Source organism: Fonsecaea erecta (assembly GCF_001651985.1).
Source record: "Fonsecaea erecta strain CBS 125763 chromosome Unknown Scaff15, whole genome shotgun sequence".
Taxonomy (NCBI): Eukaryota; Fungi; Ascomycota; class Eurotiomycetes; order Chaetothyriales; family Herpotrichiellaceae; genus Fonsecaea; species Fonsecaea erecta.
This window is the reverse complement of record NW_017387258.1, coordinates 58,638-76,680: the sequence shown is the minus strand read 5'-3', so window position 1 is coordinate 76,680 and position 18,043 is coordinate 58,638. Positions and strand designations below refer to the sequence as shown.

Genomic DNA, 18,043 nt, shown 5'->3' with positions numbered 1-18,043 from the left:
GCCCCTTGAGGGAGGTGATCTCCTTCTGAGGACGCTGGAGTAGCCCAGAGCACATGGATACGGGCACGGGCACGAAATGCAAGATTGCTGCATTCTTACAAGACTGTTGCTGGAATGCACTGCCCAAGGAATGCACAGCTGCCTTGCATCCGTGCATGATTGCGCCAAACCCGGGAATGCCCCAGGAATGCAAGACCCAAGGGTCTATAACCAGGACAACGTTGTCTGTTTCGAGCCATGGCTGAACGAACACCAGTACACTACCCATAACGCCCTCAGTGAAAGCTTCAAGATCTTTGGAGTCTGCGACGAAGCACGGGTGAGGGTCTCCCCATTTATCAACGACCGGTTAGCGCTGTGCATCTGGAATTCAACGTGCGCAGCACAGACCTCACCACATTCAACTGATCACACACGACATCGAAACAGCCTGTGAAACACCTAACACCCACACGGTACATGGCCAGCCTGGTGGAAGGAAGGGACGGAAAGATCTCCTTCCGAGGCCGCTGGAGTGGCCTAGAGCCCATGGATACGGGCACGAGCATGGAATGCAAGATTGAATGCAGAACCGCAGGAATGCAAGATTACCCCGAGAATACAGGACTGATGCAAGAATGCAGGACTATTGCGGGAATTACATTGCTCCGGGAATGTAATATTATTACAGGGATGGAGGAATGTAACAATGCAGATCCGCTTCAGGAATGGAGGTCTGTTACAAGAATGCTGCAAGAGTGCAAGATTGCAGGAACGCAGAAATGTAAGGTTGGTGCAGGGATGTTGCCAGGAATGGAGGAATGAAAGAATGCAGCTAGGGATGCAGGCAGGATTGCATGACTGTTACAAGAATGTTGCCAGGAATGCAGAAATGCGGAAATTTAAGATTGTTATCAGGAATGCAACAATGCAGGAATGCAGCAAAGTCACCAGGAATGCTGAATTGCTGCAGGAATGTTGCAAAAATGTGACAATATAAGACTGTTGCTGTGGAATGCATTACTCAAGGAATGCGCAACTGCCTTGCATCCGTGCGAGACCGCGCCAAACCCAGGAATGCCGCCAGGAATGCAGGACTGTTACAGGATTGCGAGAATGTGAGAATGTAAGATTGCTCTAATTCCAGGAATGCAATAATGCAAACAATGCAAGAATCCAAGTCGCTCCAGGAATGCAGAAATGCGGGAATGTAAGTTTGTTCCAGGATGCAAGACTCTTATCAGGAATGCAGGCCCGCAACACTGTTCCCAGGAATGCAAGTTCGTTGCAGGAATGCGGGACTGTAGAACTGCAGGAATGCAAGACTGTTCCAGGAATGCAAACCTGTTTATCAACAACCGGCTAGCCCGGAGCAGCTGGAATGTCACAGTTCGCAACACAGACCTGATCCCAGTCAACCCATCACACTCGATATCGAAATAGGGTGCTAAATACCTAACATCCACGCGGGATATAGTCAGTTTGGTGAAAGGAAGGGATGAAAAGGTGGATTTTGGAGGCGGCTGGAGGTGGTCGAGGTAGGTACGGGCGCGGGCACGGGCATGGGTACGCTCCCTCTCACGCTCAGGTCGGGCCGGCGTGCCTGTAAAGGCGAGGCGAGGCACGACAGGCAGTTGATGGACGGATGGATGAGGAGGAAGGATTGTTGGTGTGATTATTGTGATTGATGGATACCACATTCCACTCCTTCCCTGACATCCTGACACCCTGACACCCCAGTGGATGCGCATATATGTATGTGGTGTGTGTGTGATAGCGGTGGAATGCAGGAATGCAAGAACGAAGGAATGCTGCAGGAATGCAAGAACGCAAAATTGCTCCAGGAATGCAACCCTATTTATCCACCATCGGACAGCCCGTAGCAGCTGGAATGTCAAAGGGGCATAGCATAGACCTGATCACACCCAACCCATCACACTCGATATCGAAACAGGGCGTGGAATACCTAACATCCACACGGTATATGGTTAGTTCGATGAAAGGAAGGGATAGAAAGGGAGTTTTTGGAGGCTCCTGGAGGTGGTCGGAAGCAAATTGGTAGGGGCACGGGGATGGGAACGAGTAGGCTCACATTCAGGCGGAGGAGGAGGTTAGCTCAGCTCAGCAACAGATCGAGTCGACGTGCGTCATTCCATTCCTTCCTCTGACATCCTGACACCCTGAGTATATGTGCATGCATGTATGTTGTGTGTGTGATGGCGGTGGAATGCAGGAATACAAGGACGAAGGAATGCTGCAGGGACGTCAGAATGTAAGAACGCCGGCTGTCATTGGGAATGCGAGACTGTTATCAGGAACGCAGAAATGGAGGAATGCAGGCAGGGATGCAAGAATGCAAGAGTGTTAAAGGAATGCAAGAATGTTGCAGCAACGGGGCCAGGAATGCGAGAATGAAGGAATGCTGCAGGGATGCAAGAATGCAGGATTTTTTCAGGCATGCAGATACGCTTCAGGAATGCAGGACTGTTGGAGGAATGCAAGGACGTTGCAAGATTGCTCCAGGAATGCAACCCTATTTATTCACCACCGGAACGGGAAGATGCACGCGTTCTGCGACAGGTGCGTGTGCGTGGACAGGTTCCCATCCCTGCGCAAGAGGCTCTCCATGAACAGGCAGGGCGCTACTGACCCCCGGCTCGGGGTGGGCGTGCAGATGATGAGGCAGGCCATGTCCCTGACGCCGGTCAAGGGTGACGCGACGGTTGTTTTCATGTCGTCGTGTACAAGGCCAGGAACTCGGATGTGGTCCCGACCGAGGTCACGGGCATCGACTCGACCCCGTCGGACGGTCAGCACCGCGTCCAAAACCGTGATCACGATCATGAACTTCTCTCCCATCATCATCACGTACATGATCATGTTCAGCATAGACTAGACGTGCATGACGCCCTCCATCGGCCTGTGCTTGTCCTGGTTTTGGACGTAGAGGACCATCCTGTCGACGTTCGAGGATATGTGGCCGGTCGGCGGGATGTTGAAGTTGACGGGCGTGAGCCACGCCTTGCACTCGGAGATGCTCGTGTGATTGAGTACGGTGTCGTCGCTCACGAACAAGACCTCGGGCGTGTCGCTGACTATGTTGCCGTCCTCGCTCCTGTTGATGTCCACGTCCGAGCCGTCGATCACGCCGTTCATTTTCCTCAACAAAGGACGGGGACCTCACCCTGCGCAGGCCCCTGGCCATCACAACGAACATCTCCACCCTTACGCTCAGTCCACCTCCTGATGCTCATCGACATGGTCTTCATCGGGTCCACCTCCAGCACCATGCTCCTACCGACACTCACGTTCATCTTCGTCATCATCATCGTCACAGTCGCCCGTACCTGCAGCTGAGCTGGCCATGGTCGTGTGCATGCTCATCGACATCGTCATGATCGTCACTATCACGCTCGTCCTGTTCTGCTGTATCCTCGTGTTGATGCTCGTGTACATCGTCGGCTTGCTCATGACTCCCGTCATCAGGACGGTGTTCGAGTTCTAGAGCCGATCTCGGACTACCCCTTGGCCCTGATGGCATTGGTGACGCTGTCGCCGGCACGATGCTGATGATGAAGTCGTGGATGGTGTGTTCGTGATGACGAGCATCCCCACGATCACGAGGAGAGGATGAAGATCACCGGGAGCGCAACGACGACCGAGCACCCGATCAGGGCCGTGAGCAGCAAGACGGACTCGGACAGTATGATGAGCAGCACCGTGGATGTACGCCGCACCTGGTACCTCTTCTGCCGCTGCTTCTCGTGGAGGTGGATGCCGATGATCACATACAAGTTCCCGTGCCCCTTCCCGTTCCTGAACGTGAACATCGGCGTAGACGAGTCCACGCTCGTGATGACGACCTGCAGGACCTGCGACAGACAATACATCGAGCAGATGGCGAAGATACCCCCCTACAACCGGGCGTCCATGTTCAGCTCGTCGCACATTTCCTCGAACATCGCCATGGGCATGAACGAGTACCACATCGCGTTGAGCCTGGGGCTCGGGAGGGTGAGCGTCCTGACCTGCGACAACCACGTTGCGTACATGCCACTGAACAGCATCACGGACAGGACCACGAACGAGTGCACCATCGTGGACATCGACGTCGAGGACCAGTCGAGAAGTGCAAGCACTGCCAGACGCAGACGATGCCCGAGCTCAGGTTGTGCCTGCTGGGCAGGAGCGGGTTGATGTGCATGGACCGCAGTGAAGCTTGAGAACGTCTTCACTCGCACCTGCAGGTCGGCGGACCTGAGCACGGTTCACCGGCTGCACCGTGCACAAGGGCTGCAAGGGCCACCCCATGGACAACACCGATTTCGACGGGGACGACGCCTAGCTGGTCAGGGGCGGCAGCACCGACTCGATCGTGGAGATGGAGGCGGCCTGGAACAGGGAGTGGGCGGAGTCCAAGCGCGCGAGCATCTACTCGAAGATGACCAGGTTGATTAACGAGGCCAGCGGCGACCCGACGGTGGACCCTGCGATGTACACCACGATGCCACTCGACGACATGATCGACCACCCGGGCGGGGAGATGTACGACACCTGGATGCTGAAGCCGAGGAGCTACCTGACCTCCGCTATCAGCCCAGTGGATCTGCTCGAGCGCGCCGTCGTCGTGGTGTCGAGGGTCGAGGAGTTGGACAGCATCACGTTCACCAGCGAGGAGAGGTTGGCTGTCGCCGTGTTCTTCGCCTTCGCCAGCAGGAAGACGGACGAGATAATCTCCGACGACATGATCGGGGTGATGCAGGCGCTTCAGGTCGACTGGTCCACCTCGGTCACGTGCAGAAACATCGTCTGCATGAAGAGCGAGCTCAGGAAGGGCTGCGTCGACGGCTCCGTCGACATGTCCACGGACATCAGCTCGTTGCTGGGCGTCATCGCCTTCCGCAACATGTGCAAGTTCGCTCCGTTCGCATCATCAAAGCCAGGAGCCCGAGCGTGTCAGGAACGAGACGAGGGGCGGATCTCGTACTAGACCAGGTTGATGCGTGGGAACAAGGCCAAAACGCGATTATCAGCTCAATGCGGTGCTGATGAGGCGCATCTGAGATGAGGGAGTTCGACGCGACGACGTACAGTCACGAGACCACACTCAGGTCCGTCATCATGAACGTGAGCACCGCCAGGAAGGCGATCTTGTACGAGTTGGGGGCCCCCGTACGCCTCCTGTTCCTGTCCATGATCGACCCCGAGAGCAGGGACCTGAAGATGAACATACACCTGGCCCCGTACACGGACCTGTTCACGCACCGGGCGTGGTTCGAGAGGATGCAAACGGAGGGGTTCTCGGGTGCTGGTCATCGGCGGGAGGTTCAACACGTCCATGTTCCCGTCCTGGGACAAGACCTGGTTCGAGAAGTGCAACGCCTGCACCGACTTCGTGGAGGACGGGTCCCACCGCTTCCCCAGGCTATGGTACGAGCACATGGACGGCTTCGATGACGAGTTGTCGGTCCTGTACCTCCGGCGGCACGACAACAACATGACCAGCAGGATAATGGAGATGAACGGGACGTTGATCGCGGACCTGCCCAGCGGCGCGTACACGTGGCTGGGGTCGGAGTTGGAGACGAGCATGAGCATGAAGATGTTCAGGACCAACCCCGGCAACGAAAACCCGTACATGAACATGAGGATGCCCACGACCGTCATGACCGCCAAGAGCGTGCATTTGACAGCGCACAGGGCCGAGGGCATACGGTGAAGTGTTGCTTGTTGGCCATGGTGGGAGCAAGGAAGCCTGTGCTTCTCGATTCAGTATTTCCCCTTTCGCCTTTCCCTGTGAGACTGTCCTCGTAGCTGGCCTCCTTCAGGCGTAGCTTCTTCCCTGAGGCGCACGAGAAGTCGTTGGGCAGCTGGGGATCGACCGCCGAGCATGAGGAACCGTCTGTCCGGAAAAGTGGTGGTCCAGATGGAGGGGAGCGGGAGGGGAGGAGAGGGGAGGGGGTCCATTCGGAGGACAGACCGACAGATGAGATGTTTTACCATGCCTCCCGAACCCTCTGCTTGACCTCACCCCGTGCCTGTGAGGTGGTGTCGTGTGAAGAAAGAGGCAGTCAAGTCGCACAGGGCAGCACGTCTGTCGATCATACGGATCCTTCGATCCGGGTCCTCCTGACTGCAAGCCCCCGGGGCCCCCATGTGCCGGCGTTTTCGTATTTTTCGATTTCAGGTGTGGTGCGAGCGTCGGGGTGCTATGGAGCCACTTGGTTCGTGGTGAAATCATCATCCGTGCCGAGCCTGCATTTGAAAACCTTGTACATCCTTCTCACCGAGCCCGTGCACGTTCCGTATGCCATTTCTGACGTTGCTTGCTAACGCATTTCCATAGACCAAAGCAGGAAAAGCGCGGCCTTTGGGGACTTGTATTTTGGAATGACGATCGGCGAGTGGTATCGGGACCTGATAAAGTGACGAGGCTTGTAGTTCTCCATGTTACTGTTGATAATAATGCCGGATCTTTCTTCGTCTCAATAGTATTCACCAACCAAATGGTCTGCTTGCCAATGGTGCTCACCGACGAGAGAGCAGTGTTCTTCTGATTCTTGATCAGACGGGAATGTGTGACAGCTTTGACATCATCATGATATCGTGGAAATGGAACTGAGCGTCTTTTCTTTTTGGCCTCGAGAACCTCGGACCACGATCTTGGTTGTCCAAGCAAGCCAGAACCCAAAACCAACACCAACTCCAGAGACCAGGAGGCCTCTTTCAATCGAACCGAGTCGATGTACAGCCTTCTCGTTGCCATGGGAAACCTGATGATGTCCCTGGCCGAATACTGCACCAACATGTTCGTCGGCATGTTCTTGAGCATGTGGATCTCCAACGCCGCCGCGCCTGTGCTGTGCTTCAGCATCATCCAACCGATCGTGCGCAACTTCTCTTTAAAGTGCTGCCGCTACGACCAACCTCGGCGAGACGAGTCAGGCCTGCCGCTGCCACGCACCCGAAGTCCTTCGATCGATCTGTATATGCAAATGCTTCGTCTCGAAGCGGACCCATGCCGATTATCTATCTGTATCACTGTACGCTTCAAATTAGCTGAGAGGTGGTCGCCACCAGTGCCAGCGACGAAGTCCGGAAGGGGCTCCTCGAGGCGGCGCTCATTTGATTTTTGACACGGAGTTGGGCGCGCGCCGTCGAGCACCCGCAGCCATTCTTCAGCATCACTGGGAGGAAGTCAGAGAAAGCGTAGACGCCCGTGTTGTTGAGGAGCAGGTACAACGTGAATTCCCACAGCTTCCAATCCTGGAAGTGCTTCATGGCGATTTGCTCAGTTGAATCAATCCTTGCGCTATGCGCCATAACAAGCACGACAAGAAGATCAACCATCATCTGCCAATGTCCAGCAAGCTTTTGACCGCGCGATGACATGGAAAACGAGACGAGAGGACAAAAACAGAGCACAGCTTCTCTGACGTGAGTCCGTGATGTGTTGCCTTGCAGAGGGAGGCTGACAAGAAGGACAAGAAGGGGGGAAAGGTGCGCCATCAGCGAAAGATAGCGCCTGTAGATGTGGGTGATAAAACCATCTCATTGATTACTGCGGGCTATACAGGCCAAGAGACCAAATTATGGCGATTGTCCTTCTGTCGAGGAGATCGGATCCGGTTGAGGGACGTTGCCACGAATTTTCTTATGTCTGCGGTGCAGAGGGTCGATAACCTGGTCCTGGTGTGTGATGGCGAGGATGACGCCGTTGAGGGCTGAGCCTAGAACGTGATCCATTTTTGAGGGCATACATGGGCATGGGAGCCCAGGGGCCGGTGGCCCATGCTGTGATTGGAGACCCGGAGACAGGAGCTTGGAGGACGGCGGTGGGTGAAAAGACCTGTTCGTGGAGGCTTGTCGACCACGAATTCTGGGCCTGGTGGCTTGATGGAGATGTGAGTGCTTCAAGCCGCCCAGCATGTGAAAAGGCTGAAGCGGAGTTGTCGGCCGTTCCTCCTGGGGCTGGGGCGCTCGACTCGGACAGTGCGAGTGTGTTGACCCTCTAGGACGCCGGCAGAAAGGGCTGGAAGAAGCAGCAGCAGCTGAGTCACAACGATCCCAGACTCCTGCGCGGCCTCAATCTCAATTCCACACCGGTCATCCTATAGGCTGCCTCTTGCGGACGGGCACAAGAGGCGTGCAGCTGGGAAACATGCGTGCACGAACATCATTCATTCTTCGATTCGAACCGATGGCCTGTCAACAAGAATAACAAGAACTCCCGCCCTGGACGAAATCCATCCCGCCGGCAAACTGGCCGCGTCACTAGAAATGGCAGCAGCATCAGCAGCGGCAGCGGCAGTCGCAGTAGAGGCGTCAACCGACTCCTTAGGTGCTTTGCACTCTGCACGGGAAGCCTTGACAGCCACTGCGGCAGGAATAATCGTGGGTTTGGCTCGAGGTCGGTCAATCTCCCGGCGCTGAGTGCTTGCCAATCGTCGAAGCGAGTGGCGATTTGTTGAAATCTTTCAGGATCCAACCCCGAGGACCTAGAGCAGGGCAGAGCGAAAGCCTCGAGGCCTCCTCCTATAAATCCAAACAGGACCTTTTAGGCCGATTCTGTGAACTTCTCCTGTTTTCGCTTCGCTCAACAGGATTACAGACAACCTCATCAACAAAGCCACGGATTCGTTGACTGCGGAAGAGGATTGAAATCCGATGAGCTGCTTTTTGTAACGTGACGTGCCACCTGAACTTTGACCAATAAGGTGGGGAAAGGCGCCTTGGTACTACGGCGACGGTAATGAACGACAGAGTGTTATCCTTATCTACTATAGTGCCTGAATCTATCATTAATTGATGAGGGGGTGCTGAGGGTTGTCAAATTGTTGACAACCCTCAGCACCCCCTCATCAATTATTATTGCCTGAGGGACCGTGTGGTTTGTATAGGCGCCTGCGGGCCGGCTGAGCTACGCACACGAGGCGAGGGTTCGAATCCAGGTGGTAACGACTTTATGTTCTTTGAGCTGAGATGTATGAGGGCCAAGGCTGGGCGTCAAGAGATAATTGTTATGAATGACCGAGTGTTCAGAATCTATCAGTAATTGATATGATTCTCTATCTTTTTGCCTCTGGTAGGGAATTGAGGCACTATTGCTGACACTCTGCTTCTGCCTCTACCCAGTACCCAGTACCCAGTGCCCGTCTTTTTTCCACCTTCAGTCTTTTCCCCACGCTTAGCAGGTCGCCTTAGGGAGTCACGCGGTGAAAACGCCGCCCGACAGCGTATTTTAGAATCTAGAGCTTGTCAGCACGGTGCACAAGTAGTGACAAGGTTCCCAGGGACCCGTGCTTGAAAAGCCATTGTAGTGCCGGTCGGCTAATTCGTCGTCAACGAAGACCGGGATAGCATCAGATTCGTCCTTGAGACGCGCGACCACGCCGCCAGCTTCATCTTCAGGGATTTCCAACCTTGGCCAGCCATTCCATTGAAAGGTGGTGCTCTTCGCCAACCCACGAACACCAGGGACAGGGCCCCCTGACGACGTGGAGAAATCATATTTCCCTGCCGCAGAACGCTGGATGGTGCTTGGAAGACGATTCGAGACCACGCGAAGCCGTGATTCATTCCACCTTGGTCGTCGAGGTTGTCTTCTGCTCTCAACAGAGCCTTCAGGCACTTGCGCTGGCACCGCGTGCACAGGAGAACCACGACCTCGTCTCCCCTTCGCCTCAGCTCGGGTGTGCACCTGATCAGGCCCGACGCTACCATAGCGTGGACCTCCATCTCCGCGTCCCTGACTGCACCTCCTGTGGACCTCCTCGTGGGAGTCCTTCGCATCCCGGAGGACATGGACCTGAGGGGTGTGAATATACGTTCTCTGGTCATCTGAGACTGGTTGAACACTCTAATATGCCCAGAGTAGCCAGAGTTTCCTTTTCCACCACACTTCCGTCCTTGTGTAGTAGTGTAGTGTACAGCTCTAACCCTGGTTTCTCCCGTCGCTGGACCCTGAAGCAAGGAGGAGCCCAAGCCACCTGTGGGTCTCGTCCCCTTACTCGAAAACGAGGCAGCCTTAAACTAAGGCGAGGATACTCAAGCCCAAGGGGAAGGCGATCATGGACCTTGGTAGACCCATCATCCCTGCATCGTTGCTCTGCTGCACCAAAGTCGAGCCCTCGACCACCGTGACACATGTCGGATGGGCTTCCGGCAAGGCCTTACCCTGAGCGTTCGACGGAGCAGACGCGCTGTAGAAAACGGTCAGCACGGGCGTGATGCTGTAGGAAAATGGCGTAATGTCACGTGACACACCTTCCGAGGTGTTTGTTGGAGTTTCGATCAGGGCGATGTTGTACTTTGTGCCGCTCGACACGCTGGAAGACGGGTGGCAGGTCGTTTAGGCGATTGGGGCGTCAACCGGGGACTGAGGACCGGTGATCTCTGGAGACTCGAGTCAGCAGACACGTCTCTTAGTTGGAGACTTGATGTGTCCAATCCCACCTTTGCGCACGATAGTTCCCCATGTGACCGTTGCTATCGTTTGACACGACTGCGGAGGGCTTGCCTCCATGATAGTCTGTAAAGCAGTGTACACCGAGCGATTATCGAGATCGTTTGTGGACCCAAGCATCTGCACCTGCGTCTTGGCTTGAGACATAAGATCATTCACGCACGCATCCTGCAGCGTCTGGCCGTATGTGACTGGTCCATATTCCGTGACGCTATTCAGCGGTAGATTCCTTGCGATCCCTTCGAAGAACAATGCACAGCCTACAAATCCACTGGTGTTCGCCAGGTCCATCGACGGAGGGTAGCCGAGGTAGAAGTTCTTCGTGAACGTGATGTCGTTCGAGTTGGACGACGAGGCCCCGACGGAGCACTCTGACTTCTTCCCACGTCGGAGGATGTTCTTCCTGCTCCTGCACGATGTCCCTGGACGCGTCTTCAGACCCCTGATACATGCTCCAGTTTCGTAGATCTGACCCACAGTCTGTCTTGTCACCACAGAGGACACAGCCGTGACCAGATCAGGTATGGTCCGTGTACCGTCCTTCAGTATGCAGATGGGCATGTCCTCGTGCCTATTCTAGGGTCCTTGTGCATCGAAACAAGCCTGTGGTATATGGACATCTGGGATGCGGCTGCCTCAGAGGTCCTGCACATCTGGCCCAGACAGGATAGAGTCCACGTCTCGCCAGGTGAGTCGATGCTCCCCCGCTCCAGGAGGGGGCCAGCGTGCTCGTACGTCTCATGGTCTAGCAGTTCACCGTACACGTCCTGTGTGAGAGAGGCGGCCTGGACTTCCCCGCTTCGTATGAGTGTCCCTGTCAGAGAACCGGAAGGTGCAAGGCTGGAGTATTCATGCACTACCTAATGATGGACCAGTTTGTAGACGGAGGGGAGCACTTGTCAGAGAGCCTTGGGGTGGGATCGTTAGACGGAGAGTCAGAGGGTTGAACACGTATCTGTATTGTATAAAGCTATCCTTGAGACATCGACTTCTCGCACTGTTGAGGGTCTCTCCAGCAGTGCGAGAATAGAGGTCCTATTTATCTCTTTCTGTGTATACCTGTTGGGGGCAGACTTGGCATTGGGGTCCGTCTTGGCGTTGGGGTCCGCCTTGGCATTGGGGTCCGCCTTGGCATTGGGGTCCGCCTTGGCATTGGGGGCCGTTCACCCTATGGGGTGTTGTCGGCCGGGAAGCGTATTGTAACAGTCATTGTAACAGCCCTGCTTCCCGGGTGACANCGTACGGCTGGGGCTGGTGAGGAGGCGGGGGTCGGTGTGGGAGGGGGAGTAGACTTGGTATTGGGGTCCGTCTTGGCATTGGGGTCCGTCTTGGCGTTGGGGTCCGCCTTGGCATTGGGGGCCGCCTTGGCATTGGGGGCCGTTCACCCCATGGGGTGTTGTCGGCCGGGAAGCGTATTGTAACAGTCATTGTAACAGCCCTGCTTCCCGGGTGACAGCACTGTTTCGGAGTAGTCAGCCCAGTGTTAAGAATCCGCTGTAGGGCAGCGTTTTCACCGCGTGACTCCCTCAAGCGACCTGCTTAGCGTGGCGAAAAGACTGAAGGTGAAAAAGACGGGCACCGAGTGCTGAGTGCTGGGTACTGGACACGAGCAGAGGTAGAGTGTCAGAAATAGTGCCTCAATTCCATACCAACGGCAAAAAGACAGAGAATCCTATCAATTATTGTCATTCATAACATTTATCACGCGAAGGTTCGAGATATTCTCTTGGCGCCCAGCCTTGGCCCTCATATACCTCAAAAATCCACTGCCAGCTTGAAAAGCTCCAAAAAAATCAAGGCCTCTACCACCTGGATTCGAACCCTCGCCTAGTGTGCGTAACTCAGCCGGCCCGTAGGCGCCTATACAGACCGCACGGTCCCTCAGGCAATATTAATTGATACGGCGGTGAGACGAAGCAACCAATTGGTTGCTTCGTCTCACCGCCGTATCAATGTTGATTCTCGGCACTATAGTAGATAAGGATAACACTCTGTCGTTCATAACCGTGCCGTTGTACCAAGGCGCTTTTCCCCACCTTATTGGTCAAAGTTCAGTCAAGCAGCCCATCGGATTTCAATCCTCTTCCGCACCCCATCAAATCCGTGGCTTTGTTGACGAGGTTGCCTGTAATACTGTATGCGTGACATCAATGCTGACGCCCATAGTATCCCGCCACAGCACAGTGTTTTGGCACTGGGACCAAAGTGTGGCGTGGTGCCGCCCTGTATCCTCTCAGCCTCCGGACTGCAAGCACCTCTTGACTGTGGACTTCGCCTCGCAGGACCAGCCTCTCATATGGGGCTGGGGGATCCACAGTCTCTGGCTTCGACTCCCTTCGAGGTTGTTCCGTTCTTCTATACAGGACATATAACCCCACGGTTGTACTGTCTGGTCTGAACGTGTCTAACGAGACTGGGCACGTCGACCGAAGGGTCGACATAAAAGCACTGTGCCGAGCCGTCACTTCTCGGATGCACAGCTCTACGTACGTCTTCCCACAGGAAGATGCTTCTGCTACCAGTATATACTGAAACACTGTAATAAGAGACGTCGTGTCGTACACAATATACTCAAAGGAAAGTCAGATGAGTCAGAAGGTGGGCAAGCCAACTGAGTGGGGAAGCAAGAAGGCGTGGGAGAAGCCGCCTCCGTCCAGAGGCAGTTCCACCCGCATGACCTCCGTTCCCGAGCAGGCAGAGGGTGTGGTGAAAGGTTCGAGGACGATGGAGAAGCTCAGCCGCAGCTCATGCACTCCGCTTGATAGTTCCGTGCTGCCGTAGTAGAGTAGGACCTGGTATTTCCCGGTGCCGGTTCGCAGGCAGCACTGTTCCCGCCGGTATGGTTGTCAGTGCTCCTCATGGGACTCACAGACAGAGCAGACAGTAAGACACATATGTCCCTATGACGGCTGCCGAAGTCTTCTCCGCCTCTTCTGCCAACCTGTAGATGTCACGGGACACGGCAATGGATTGGCACATGAGGTCTCTTATGTCAGCAAGTATTGCAGCAGGGGTACAACTTCTCTCGAGAGAGGGTCACATTGTCGCCGGAGATATTGGAAAGCTTTGCAAAGCATCTGCCCATAGGGAAGTGGTGTCAGAGCATGTTCACATTGGGCAAGGTCAGATCTGAGCGTGGCGGAAGGCTGAAGTTCCTCGCAGAGGTGAAAGACGTGGCGATGGTAATGCAACGCCTCGAGGACGTCAGGCCGAATTTGATGCCACTCACAAAGAGCCCGGATCTTCTCCTCTACCAGATGAGAGAATACGGAGTGGTCTTGTCTGGCTCCAGAGCAGCCGAGTACTTTGCGCCTGGTGCATCCCTGGAAGACTCGGACTGGGGCTTCTACTATGACGCATCGAACGATTTCATAGAACAGTTTGTAGAGAAGACGGCAGTGCACGGGATAAAGTGTAGAGAGGGACCGGGAGTACAATACCAACTCGACGGAGGAGGCCGACGTTATGGCACCGTGGAGAATCAACTACGAAGGGACGTCTTCGTCAGGGCACGGCGTGCAACTTATATCGTGTGCTCTTTCAGCCTGCACGCAGATACTGTGCAACTTTGACACAACGCTGAACAGATGTATGATCACCGGATTCTTTGCTGTGTCGCCGCACCACGCGTTCACGTCTCGTCTCATAACAGTTCCCATAAAGATGGTTGCACACGGGTACTTCGGGAAGCCGAGCATCATCGGAGAAGTGCCAGGTGGCTGGGAGATTGTCGCCATACGTAGTGTCCTCCGCAGGAATGACCGACCACGTAACCTGGACGTACTGCAACGCTTCAAAGTCTAGATTCCTCTACATCGTTACAGGCGAGGCAGAGTGCAGGATGATGTGCCCATCTCTGAGTACGCTAAGGATATACTAGAGCTTTGCAGTTCATGGATGCGCCATGGGTGTACTACGATGCAACAAGATGTTACGAAGTCACGGCGTCGCCGACGGAGCAGGACCAGGCTGAGGAGGTAAACAAGTCCACATGCACGTTCCTCTACCCGGAAGGAAGCTGTAAGGCTGTGGGCACCCCCCATAAAGGCCTACCAGGTCTGCAGGTTTTTAAGAGAGACAATCATATCGGCACCCCTGGTGCGTGAGAAAGAGTAACGGTCTCTCCCGTCGGCCAGCTGCTAGAGCTGACCTTGAGCGTGTCTATAATCTGCCATACGGAAGCTACATCTTCGTCAGATACGTTGAGAAAATTAGACTCTCGAAATACATGTATCCTCGGGTGGACAGCCCCATGTACACTCTATGCAGGAAAGTTGGTTTCCCACACCGGTTGAGCTTCTGCCTGAAACGCTTCTGTACGGCAGCCTTTATCCCCCTGTCTGCACTGACTGCCCTCAAGCAGAGTGGCGAGGCTGACCGGAACAAAGTTCTTGGTGTGGCCATTCACGTGTCCGAACTTTCCTTCGACGTTGTTGAGTATTTTCCACCATTCTTTTCATCACAAGCCTCCTCATGATAGCGTCAGAAAACATCTCGGGTTGCCTGCTGACGTTGGGAAGGCTGTTGGTTGCTATTGCAAAAGAGGACGTGGATTTGGACATGAACTCCCCAACTTTAACCTCGTCCCCGTCTGTTATGTTCCTGGCACCTACCACATAGATGCACTATTGTACATGATGAAAAGCGGATACCCAATGGAAAGCTTCAAGCTGAGAGACGTAGCTAGAAACAGGAAGCTGACACACAAGAAAAAAATGCCAGACCTGAGAGGGAAGATGGATCAGCGTGTTCTCATGGAGTACAACCGATGTTCAGCAAGTTCTTTCGCGCACTAGCGGTGCGTATCGCGTCCCCAGTGTACGACTGTGCCAGGTTCATAATTGGCAGGATGGCGTCCCAGATGTACTCACCGTTTTGTCTGGACGAGAGCCTCGCAACAGCATAGCGTGTACCCCTGAACCAGGAGAAGTACAAAGGTGGTCTCGTCATGGACCACGTTAGAGGTTTGCACCGCGATGTCGTCATATGTGATTACAAGTCCATGTATCCGTCCATAATCGCATCTTCAATATAGATCCTCACGACTTTGACGTCGAACGGAGCGACAGCGAAACTCCCGACGGGAACGTAAAAGTGAACGGAAACATTACAAGAGTAACCATACAGTCAAGACTGTTGGGGTGTCTGTCGTAAGGAAGGACGCCCTTGGTATATGTAGCTTCGCGGCTTTATATATCGTATCCAGCATCATGCTTTGGGACAGACAAGACGCCATAGATGACGTGTCAGTACTCATAGCTGCCGTCACGGAGGCGGGCAAAAGGGGAGGTTTTCGGCTGGGTGGCGTCACAAGGTAAGTACTGCACCGTCTCGCACATGGCGACACGATTCTTGCTGGCTCGTAATGCCCTCCAGACCTTCCCGGCTTTCCTCTCCTCAATTTCCTTCTTTTCCTCGTCTGGCATGGCGAATTCCATATCAAGGTCATCCCTTCCAATGCCCCGATAGTATTTCTCTAAACTTGGTACCTGATGGCGTTTTGGAGGATCTTTGAGCGCCTCGATAAGTTCGATTCGCGAGAGGAAGTCCAGCTTTGATTGAGAAAGGACCGGGTGGCACCGAATGTGGGAGGTGGGGTTTGATGGAATCTTGCCGGGTGATCACTTACAACATTCTCCGACGACCAAGGAGGCACCACGTTCTGGCTCCTCGCCCTCCCGATCACCGGCAGCCCTCGAATGATGGGAGTCCCCAGGCCTCTAGTCGGCGGAATGGCAGCATAACGAGGCTTGAAGCTCAAAGTCGGACGCCAGACGGTGGCGATAGTCGTCCTGACGCCCCAGGTGGAGGAAGAGGGAGCAGTCGACTTGTGTCGGGCTTTGTCCTTCCTCGCACCGGTCCGTCAGTTCTGTGGTCACGGTTCGGTGTGGCCCTGTCTCCCCTTTGGAATCGAGATACCTCTTGCGGATGGACACGAGTGCAAGCTTTTTGACGCCCCTAGCTCCGCGGACACATGCGCGATCAGCACGAGCCGAAGCTAACGTAGCGTCGGGCCAGCGGCGAGGACGAGTTGGCGGCCGCGTTGGCGCTGTAGAGGTTCTCTTACGAGCGTGGTGCGCTGAAGATGGTCAGGGAGTCCACGGCCGCAACCAACGAGAAAGGGGTGGACAACAATAAGGCTGCTTCCCACGCCGCGGCGAGAGAATAAATACAGCAGCTGCTGAACTGATCGACTCGGCTGGACACTTTTTGCTGGACTCCACGCTGCAGTCAGGATTGAAGGGAGCTCGGCCCGAGCAGGAATGAAGAAGAGATTACCGGCTGCGTGCCCCTTGAGGGCTTCCCGTGCGTGGCACATGCACAACGGCGAGACGAGCAACTTGTGCTCTTTCCACATCATTCTGAAAAGGTTGTGCGTAGCGAAGAGGGGGGAACTGCAAGCGAATATCGCATGATTTTACTCAGATCTTGGTCCTCACGAACTGGGCATATATCTTCACGCCCTTTCGTACGCTAATGTGGCCGAAGGTAGCTGGAGCTATCGCAGCCCTGCGCCACAATGGGCATTGCCCCCAGATGATGTGTTTCGACGTGTAGCTCCGCCAAAGGGTGGGAGACCCGATGCTTGGGAGGCCGAGTCGGTTCGTGTCGCACTCATCGTCATCGATGCGGCGATGGGGACTTTGGCATGGGTCGGTGTTCGTAGGACTCATAGGTTCTGAGTTCAACCGACAAGAACTCGGTGCCCCCTGGTTCTCGTCTCAATTCAGTACGCACTCATGGCCGTTGAAGATCGGCTCGCGTCTGCTTTGGGCAATCCTGCGTCCGGGGTTCCCGGGCGTGTGTGACACTCCAGTCGTGGTGAGATCGACAAATTCCGACTGCTACCGGGGCTAGAACTCGCGCCATGGCATAATACGCCGGTTTTCTCGTCCAAGACTGGCTCACGCATCTCGACTGGCATTTTGCCTTTCCCATCCCACCAACGACCGTGTCTCATGGTGAGTCTTTGCCTCCGGTCTCCGGACTTGAGCGTTGGGCTAACACTCCTGCTGGGCTCCCTGCTGATCATAAGAAGTCCTCTGACCTTGATCCGCCGACAGAAGAGCAGGCAGCAATCGAGGTTGACCTGCTACGGAAGGCAAGGAGCAATCTTGCAGGTCTCATGCGCGACTGGGTGGGGGAAGGGGGTCTTTCGTTGTCTTCTACCTGGGATTTCCCCCCCTTCTCTTTGGTCCCTTTGTGGCTCTGACGAAGAGGTGGACGCCGGCGATGCGAACTCCGTACAAACTTCTGTATGGTTCCTGGCCATCTTCTGTTGCTGAATGATTTTTCGTCTGGAGTCGTGACCAGTGCTGCGAACTCCACGTAAAATGCCCCCCCAAAAGTAAGGAAATCCGGATCGCCTGATCAATACGACCATTTTTGAGACTTTTGCTGAGCAAGGACGATATCTCGGGGATGGGTGTACTATTGCGTCTTTGCCGTATGCAGCACTCGTATCATCCAAGAACTTGACTCCCGCCGCGGACATTCTCGTAAGTGTCGGCTCCAGCATTGTCGTCGGTATCATCCCTCCAACCTCGCGGCGAGTGCCAGTGTCCAACTCAAGCTGCATCCGGACAACGCGAGAGAGAA

The 18,043-nt window shown here is 54.8% G+C and overlaps 8 protein-coding genes across 8 annotated transcripts; 4 read left to right on the top strand and 4 right to left on the bottom strand.

Moving 5' to 3' along the window:
- Nucleotides 1-2,520: 2,520 nt before the first annotated feature.
- AYL99_11605 (hypothetical protein) lies at nucleotides 2,521-3,135 on the bottom strand (the record flags this gene model as incomplete). The annotated part of the gene is made up of 2 exons (XM_018843111.1): nucleotides 2,521-2,826; nucleotides 2,878-3,135. 2 exons carry the CDS (start codon nucleotides 3,133-3,135, stop codon nucleotides 2,521-2,523), a joined length of 564 nt encoding a protein of 187 aa, XP_018687438.1.
- Nucleotides 3,136-3,343: 208 nt separating this feature from the next.
- Nucleotides 3,344-4,176, top strand: AYL99_11604 (hypothetical protein; the record flags this gene model as incomplete). Its single annotated transcript, XM_018843110.1, has 2 exons — nucleotides 3,344-3,471; nucleotides 3,558-4,176. The coding sequence occupies 2 exons, from the start codon at nucleotides 3,344-3,346 to the stop codon at nucleotides 4,174-4,176; spliced, it is 747 nt and encodes a 248-aa protein (XP_018687437.1).
- Nucleotides 4,177-4,360: 184 nt separating this feature from the next.
- AYL99_11603 (hypothetical protein) lies at nucleotides 4,361-4,969 on the top strand (the record flags this gene model as incomplete). Its single annotated transcript, XM_018843109.1, has 1 exon — nucleotides 4,361-4,969. The coding sequence occupies one exon, from the start codon at nucleotides 4,361-4,363 to the stop codon at nucleotides 4,967-4,969; it is 609 nt and encodes a 202-aa protein (XP_018687436.1).
- Nucleotides 4,970-5,100: 131 nt separating this feature from the next.
- On the top strand, nucleotides 5,101-5,698 carry AYL99_11602 (hypothetical protein; the record flags this gene model as incomplete). The annotated part of the gene is made up of 2 exons (XM_018843108.1): nucleotides 5,101-5,252; nucleotides 5,305-5,698. 2 exons carry the CDS (start codon nucleotides 5,101-5,103, stop codon nucleotides 5,696-5,698), a joined length of 546 nt encoding a protein of 181 aa, XP_018687435.1.
- Nucleotides 5,699-7,029: 1,331 nt separating this feature from the next.
- On the bottom strand, nucleotides 7,030-7,371 carry AYL99_11601 (hypothetical protein; the record flags this gene model as incomplete). The annotated part of the gene is made up of 1 exon (XM_018843107.1): nucleotides 7,030-7,371. One exon carries the CDS (start codon nucleotides 7,369-7,371, stop codon nucleotides 7,030-7,032), a length of 342 nt encoding a protein of 113 aa, XP_018687434.1.
- Nucleotides 7,372-9,309: 1,938 nt separating this feature from the next.
- On the bottom strand, nucleotides 9,310-9,783 carry AYL99_11600 (hypothetical protein; the record flags this gene model as incomplete). The annotated part of the gene is made up of 1 exon (XM_018843106.1): nucleotides 9,310-9,783. One exon carries the CDS (start codon nucleotides 9,781-9,783, stop codon nucleotides 9,310-9,312), a length of 474 nt encoding a protein of 157 aa, XP_018687433.1.
- Nucleotides 9,784-10,006: 223 nt separating this feature from the next.
- AYL99_11599 (hypothetical protein) lies at nucleotides 10,007-11,005 on the bottom strand (the record flags this gene model as incomplete). The annotated part of the gene is made up of 3 exons (XM_018843105.1): nucleotides 10,007-10,307; nucleotides 10,359-10,374; nucleotides 10,435-11,005. The coding sequence occupies 3 exons, from the start codon at nucleotides 11,003-11,005 to the stop codon at nucleotides 10,007-10,009; spliced, it is 888 nt and encodes a 295-aa protein (XP_018687432.1).
- Nucleotides 11,006-13,548: 2,543 nt separating this feature from the next.
- AYL99_11598 (hypothetical protein) lies at nucleotides 13,549-14,016 on the top strand (the record flags this gene model as incomplete). Its single annotated transcript, XM_018843104.1, has 1 exon — nucleotides 13,549-14,016. The coding sequence occupies one exon, from the start codon at nucleotides 13,549-13,551 to the stop codon at nucleotides 14,014-14,016; it is 468 nt and encodes a 155-aa protein (XP_018687431.1).
- Between the last annotated feature and the right edge of the window lie 4,027 nt (nucleotides 14,017-18,043).